Raw genomic sequence first — 7,622 nt, forward strand, 5'->3', positions numbered from 1 at the left:
TAAGTGTTTTACGACCAACTGTCCCACGACTCTTTCCAGCTGCCAGGCATACAGCCACAGCATTTAATAAAACCATTTTAATACTTGATTTGTAGCCACGTGACAAGGCGGCCATGCTGGATGATAATACGTAGAATTTTTTTTTCTTGAGGGAATTTCATGAAAATAGAGCTAACTACTCCTTATCATCCAACATGGCAGCTAGCTTTGACTTCAGGTGCAAACAAAGATACATGTATTAGAATAATATTAATAAATAGTAATAATCCTAGATTGGAGAGTGTGTTCGATGTCACTAGGCTATCCAGATCCCAGGCTAAATCTCTCTTTGTGATGTCATCCCCCCTGCAAAAAAAATCTGTGGGGGATGCCAGATGTGCGTCCCAATATGCGTTTCTATTCTATTAGAATACGTGTGAAAATCACCATAAGATTATGAATCGGTATATTTCTCTATATACAGACAACATACAGAGCGGGGGCAGCTAAAGAAAGAGTGATAGACATAAGACTAGAACAAAGAACACGTGAGTGCGAATTGATCAAAAGTCACTTTGAAGTTATGAAAGTAAGCCTATATGAAAATCAAAAATTTGTCACTTTATCGGGTTTTCAATATAAATGAACAGTTTAAGTAAAAATTGCGCAGTGAAAGATGAGGAAAACACGTCATTTCTAATAAAAAAAGAGTGTGCTCAGCTCGAAATTGTGTACTACATCATAGGGGGCCCCCACAAAGTGTCTGTGTAGCTGATTGTTATTATATAGTGAATGCACTGGATTTACCGTTTGCTTCACCTATAGCGATATATCGCTAACTATGTATATAAATCAATGATAAATAAACGTTGAATTACCTTATATGTGGTATATAGTCGTCCTTTTACCTCAAAAGCGGTATTTTGAGCGATAGCAGCTAGTATTTAGCTTAAGCTTAAATTAAACGGCGTGTCAACACTGCATGCAAGAGAACAAGATCTTGCAAGACAGCAAACCAGCAAAGTTTTGTCAACAAAATCACATGAATATACTCGCCTCTTCTGAAAATAATCAGTCCTTTTATTCCATTGTTGATTTTTGTCGTTTGTTTTACAACGTCAACCGGACGAAACGTTTCACTTCAAGAAGAAAAGTCCAACGTTTCGTCGCGCCGGATCGGAGTAAAATGGTTTCACTTCAAGATTCTGATGATGTGCCAGTCAATTTGTTTCCTCCACTGCTAGACGTCTTCCTGTTTTTCCCGCTGTCGGTCACATAAATTGACTTTGTATTTTGTCGTCTTTAACCCTTTAATCCGTAAGAGTGCCATTTGGCACATAAGGCCACAACTCTGTCAGTATTTGACAGATTTCTATGAATTTTTCACACCAAGATGGTCTTGTGAAGATCTACTCATTAAAAGGATAAGAACTTAACCCCCTCCCATTGCTCGCAATAAAAAATACAGTGCTGACTTAATTCTTCCGAATAATTTTCTACCAAATATTGCTTAAGTTCATTGCATGTTTTGAATTGTGTATCACTCAAATTGACCCTTGTTGGCCAACTTGAACACTTTAAGGAAAGCTTGGACAGTTTCCATCATTTACCACGTGTAACTAATTTTGGTCAACAACCGTTGCACGAGTAGAGAACATTATGCAAATAAATTGACTACACTTATACCCATAAAGCCATTGGGTCTGATCGTTCATGGTTTATACTTTTTAGGCGTTAACGTTTTTGCAATGAGTGTATACATTAAAATAAAAACACGCAAAGATTTCCGCACAAACCAAAAAAAACCAATTATTGTTTTTTGGTTTGTGCGGAAATCTTTGCGTATTTTGTTTATCGACCAAATTCCACACGAAACATTACGCTACATAAGGATAATGGTTAGTTTATAAAGAAACTATGGTGCTCCGTTAGTAGGCAGTAGAAAGGAATGGTTTATCGCGAGACTTGATAAAAACGGTAAATTCCTCTCCAGTAATACAGTTTTCGAGTACTGACAGTTCGAGCGTAATGGGCTTCAGTCAGGCATCCAGTGTTTTTCAGGGGTAAATTAGTGTTACCTTGGTAGTATTCAAAATTCCAAAACGCTGGACTGTTGAAGATAACCTTCCACTCCAATACTCACTGCACCGTAATTTGTTAAACTTCAGTAAACATACAATGTAACAGAGAGATTCAAAACTTTTGTCCATTTACACATTTCCCATCAGTGACCAGGCCTTTTTGACACACCTCCTCGCACACCCCGTTTCTTGTCCAATGGCATTAATGCGAACACTAAGCTGTCAATCAGATTGCTGCGCGCCAGTCCGCGGTCGCTACACATTTCTTTGCCAAACTACATATGCGATGTCTTTGCATTGAATGGGAATTGACGCCAGTTTTTACGCAGGTACACTTCAAGTTATTCAACGAGGGCTGTCGAAATTGAATTTGCGGTTTATTTTACGACGTAGAGGCAAAACTTCTCGTTTTAGTACAGCAACACGACTTCCAAGAGGTTACTGTGTGGTTTACGGAAAGCATAGGTACATGTACCACTTCCAAAGCTAAACTAGCAGCGGAAGAAATTGCGAGTAAATTTACCCTGATGGATAGCATAACCTGCGATGATGCCGCTACTATTAAAAAATGTGTAGAATTTTCAGATGGCCATACTTTCCTAATCGTGTTATCTGAAGGATGTGGATGTTTCCAAAGAGGTAAGATCGAGTTCGTAAAGAAGGAGCAAGCGGTGTACAAAAATTTGTTACCATTTTAGTTGACTCATGAAACCTGTAAACAATGAGACTGTTACTATTGTTATAACAAATTTGTTTTTATTATTTGAACTAAAGGTAAACTGACCATCATCAACAAATGCAAATGCCGATGTTTCAAGCATTAGCCCTTGAGAACGGTGCCTACTATTGTTACTACGCATACGTTCTTCCCATCTCGAGTTACTCGGGTTTCCTGTAGGTGGTGCCTACTAATACAGGGATTTATTGGGCGCTTTAAAACTATGGAGAGAAAGCAGAACTTAGCAAATTATTTTGGTATCCAAAAAGAAAATTGGGGGTAGCCATGCATTTTTCAGAGATTATAAAGCTCGATAGGCCAAAAATCGCCAAAAACTTTCATTTTTGGAAACCAATATTTTTGGATTGTTTATCCTTTGTACCTTTATGAAAAACCCATTTTCTGCCTTTTTCCTGTCTTATTAGCATGCTTTTGAGAATTTTCTTAGAAACTTTGGCCCGTTTCCATGGCAACGAGAGTTGTTTACGCGTCTAGTTTGATCAAAAAGCTCTGATATTTACTGAAAATTTCAAGGAAAATTGCGTATGAGCGACTTGAATTATTCCTGGGGCCTGGGAAACAGTCTAGTTTTTATTGAGGACATTTCATTTCGACTACATACAGTAATAAATGTAGAAAACGTGGTCTCCATTGTTTATCCTTCATTTGTGAAAGTTATCTTCAGAAATGCCTCCAAAAAAGAAATTTAGGAGTGGTAGAAGCAAGAAAAGAAAGTTTACTGGGAATATGTATACCAGGAGAAAGGAATTAGAGTCGAATGAAGCTTCAGCGGATCAAGAATCGGTCGAAAGAAGCGACGAAGTAGACTCTGACGAAACCGACGCATCGCGCTCGAATTTTAACGTGTCGGAAAACACATCATCGTTTGCCTCGCTGGGAAAGGTTCAAGGACTTTCCAGCAAGAAGTCTGAGTCTGAAAGTAGCTCCAGCGATGTGGATGCAGCTAGAATGGAAGGTTTTCGTTTTGTGGACATGGCAATTCTCGGCTCGATTTTTGAATTGTTACTCTGCCCCATTTGTAAGAAGAACCACGTGGAGCTGGAAGAAGATCGCGAAAGAAAGATGGGATTTTCTTCCCTGCTATTTGTCAAGTGCACCGGGAAAAAGTGTGGATTCACAAAAAGATTTTACTCTTCTTCTAGAGTTGGGACTTCTCAGGCATTCGAAGTCAACCGAAGAGCTGTTCTTGCATCCAGAAACATTGGTGTTGGGCACCAAGGGCTGGTCAAATTTGCTGGGACTATGAACATGCCTCCTCCCATGAATGAAAACGCATATAGGGATATCGTTGAAGCTGTGAAGAAAGCTGCTCAGACTGTTTGCCAGCAAAGTATGACAGCTGCTGTTGATGATGCCAAGAGGTTCTATGAACCAGAGGAGGATGGTGTGTTTGAAATTGGAATTTCAGGCGATGGCACTTGGAGAAGAAGGGGCTACTCATCCTTGTATGGGATAGTCACTGCAATATCCACAGTTACTGGCAAAGTAGTTGACATTGAAATCATGTCAAAAGACTGCAAGGAGTGCACAGTGTGGAGGAACAAGGAAGGCACTCAGGAATTTGAAGATTGGTGGGAAGGTCACCAACATCTTTGCCAGGCTAATCACCTTGGTTCATCTGGATCATTGGATGCCAGTGGCCTTCTTGGCATATTTGAACGGTCAGTTGAAAGCTATGCAGTACGCTACACAGAGTTTTTGGGAGATGGGGACAGCAAAGCCCACAAGCTCATTGTTGATGAAGCTGTTTATGGTGAAAGAGAGGTCACCAAGCTGGAGTGCGTGGGGCATGTTCAGAAACGTCTGGGATCACGCCTTCGCTCGCTAAAAAAGAGAATGGGTCCGGCAAGACTCGAGGATGGAAAACCCATCGGTGGTATTGGAAGGCTGACAAACAACAAAATAGATCAGCTACAGGTCTATTATGGCAAGGCCATCCGAAAAAACACCCATGACATCCAATCTATGGAGAATGCTGTCATGGCCGTATGGCACCATACTCGATCCAGCGATGAAAACCCAGACCATGACTTGTGTCCCCCTGGAGAAAACTCGTGGTGTGGGTTTCAGAGAGACTTGGCAAAGGGAACAGCAGATTACAGGCACACACATCCACTGCCTTCTGCTGTTGCCAATGCAATTCATTCGACTTTTGAAGCCCTCAGTGACCAAACTCTCTTACAGCGCTGTCTCCATGGTGGCACACAAAACCGAAATGAGGCAATAAATGCACTCATTTGGCAACGCGCTACAAAGGAGACCCACTCTGGCTTACCCACAGTTGAACTTGCTGCTTATCTTGCAGTGTCTCATTTCAATGATGGGTCAGACTCTGTCAAACTTGTCCTCAAAGAGCTAGGAATCACTCCAGGACTCCACTGTAGCAAAGCTTGCAAAAAGCTGGACTATAATAGGTTGCGTCATGCCCGCAGAAAGAGCTCTGATCAGTCCAAGGAGAGGAGAAAGCAAATCAGAAACTGGAAGAAAGGCTACAGTGACCATTTGGAGGCTATTGAAGGACCTCAGTACGAGGCTGGAGCCTTCTAGGACTGAACCCAGTGAACCTTACCCACAATTACCTTTAAATGCTTTTTTCTCAGATTCCGTATTTTAGAGATGTTCAGCCACCGTAAACACAATATCTCGAAAACTATTCAAGATAACTCAATGAAATTTTCACATTTTGTTGGATAGAAATAGATCTGTGCAATGACTTACTTTGATATGGTTTCTGACACCCTATCATGACTTATTAACACTTTTTCTATGACGATATTTCACATTTTGTTGAGTGTTCTAGGTGAAGGCCTAACTCCTAATCAAAACACAATTTTTTTATAATAGTAGGTCATTGCATAGCTCTGACAACATAAAAAACGTTTGCTAAAATTTCAACTCTCCAGCATAAAGCAGAGTAGAGATATTGTGTTCAAGAGAACACCCACTTCTAGACCCTCGGAAATGGGTGTGGTATTAGAATGGGTGTGGCTCCTCAGGAATGTGAGAGATGCACCCCAAATGTATGGCAAATGAATTAGTGAGACCTGCTTAATACAGTGATATAGTTCAACTGACTTTATGTTATAAAAGAGTGTTGAGAATTACATTGTCAAAATGACCATTTTTAGACTATCGAGCCACCTTAATTTGGAAAAAAAGTGTCGTACATTGTTTTGTATTTTGCTGCTTTAAAGAATAATTGTTGCTTAGTTATCTCTAAAAGGATGCCCGGTTACCCTCAATTTTCTTTTTGGATTTCAATAGCCGCTACTAAAATCTGCTTTTCCCACTAGTGATAGAATGAGTAAAAATACTTCGCTATTAGTAGGCACCGTCCTTAAATCACTTTAATTTGTGATCAAAAAGCAAACTCTGAAGTAACAGTGGTACAGTTAATGCCTTTTATCATATCTTCAAGAGGAGATTATTTAATAAACCAGTACATCTAGTTTCAGGAAGAAAAAAACTAAACTAAACCAAACCAAAATAATTTTTCTACTGACTAAACTTTTCCACTACAAATTTTCCTCTCAAAATTTCCAATTAAAGGCTTAGCTGTATGGGTTGTGATGCAAATTGAATCTTTGGAAGGTGATGTCAGTTCAGTGATGGTCAATATTCAAATAAAGAAAGAAACACAGCAGTACTAGAGCTGTAAGGTTTTTTGTTTCCATCCTTTTAATTGAAGCATAAATTCAAGGTGACAAAAAGGAACTGAAGGTCACAAAAGTTTACACGAAAAAAAACATTTAAAAAATTGTAAATTACATGGTGTCTGCTATTTGAGGCTGTGGCCGTTCCTGTTCTTTCTTTGGCCACTATGGCGGCCACAGCGGCTGCCCCAATTAGCAGCACCCCTCTGAAAATGGGGTGAGGTGCACTCCTTATAGGAGTGCCCCCACCCATGGCAATTGAAACATTTAATTCTCCTTGAAACAAAAAAGAAATGTACATCACTTAACGTTAAAATCAATTGGCATCAATTTACAACTTTTTAATTCTTTTCTAATTCCTTCAGTATGCAAGAACCTGGGCCCGGTTGTTCAAAAACTGATTAACACTAATCCACGATTAAAAGTTATCAAGGTTTACAGCATGCTCTATAAGAAGGTCCTTAAAAGCTAATTGTAAGCTAATGATAAAGAAAAGTCGATATCAAAACTGAGGGACAAAAATCTTTTGGCAAAACTTTATTCGTTAGTAATTAAACTTGAATCAATGTTCATGTTACCCCAGGGTTAGGTTAATCGGGCTTGAACAACTGTGCCCTGAATGTCCAAACAGCAACCACCTTGCATTTTTGTTCCTCTTACAAGAACACTGTATCCTTGCTAGATTCTGTTGGCCAATTGTATGCCAATTCCATTATTGAGTAAGGTTACTGGAAGTAACCTAAATTAGGTATTAACATTTCTAAATTCCAATTCAATTTGGAAAGTGTACTCAATAAGTGCTCTGCGCTAAAGACATTGACACTTAAATAAAGTGATTTATTTTTAATAATTTATTTATTTACTGTTTTTCCATTGTTAACAGGTCATTGTTGTGCTTTCAACTCATAATCAATATTCAATGCTGCAAACCAAAACTCACCGTTTCCCTTCCACCCACCAAAATTGTAATGGCAATAATTATTATAGTTATTTCAACAACTACATCACCCTTAATAATCACTTATATACTTCTTTCAAAACTGCCACCTCGGTGGGTTGGCCTTTCAGGCCTCCCACCACCACGTGGTTCCCAACGTGGCACTGGGGGGGGGGGGAGGGGGGGGGGGGGCTCCTCCTCCTTAGAGTTTAAAAAAAAACAGCTCAACAAAC

The 7,622-nt window shown here is 39.6% G+C and overlaps 1 protein-coding gene across 1 annotated transcript; it reads left to right on the forward strand.

The window, feature by feature from the left end:
* The first annotated feature begins 3,414 nt into the window (after positions 1-3,414).
* Positions 3,415-5,362, forward strand: LOC146450277 (uncharacterized). The gene has a single exon (XM_085100561.1). It carries the CDS (start codon positions 3,466-3,468, stop codon positions 5,344-5,346), a length of 1,881 nt encoding a protein of 626 aa, XP_084956687.1. The 5' UTR covers positions 3,415-3,465; the 3' UTR covers positions 5,347-5,362.
* The last annotated feature ends 2,260 nt before the right edge of the window (positions 5,363-7,622 follow it).

This window comes from Pavona decussata, unplaced genomic scaffold (assembly GCF_977016875.1).
Source record: "Pavona decussata unplaced genomic scaffold, jaPavDecu1.1 SCAFFOLD_469, whole genome shotgun sequence".
Taxonomy (NCBI): Eukaryota; Metazoa; Cnidaria; class Anthozoa; order Scleractinia; family Agariciidae; genus Pavona; species Pavona decussata.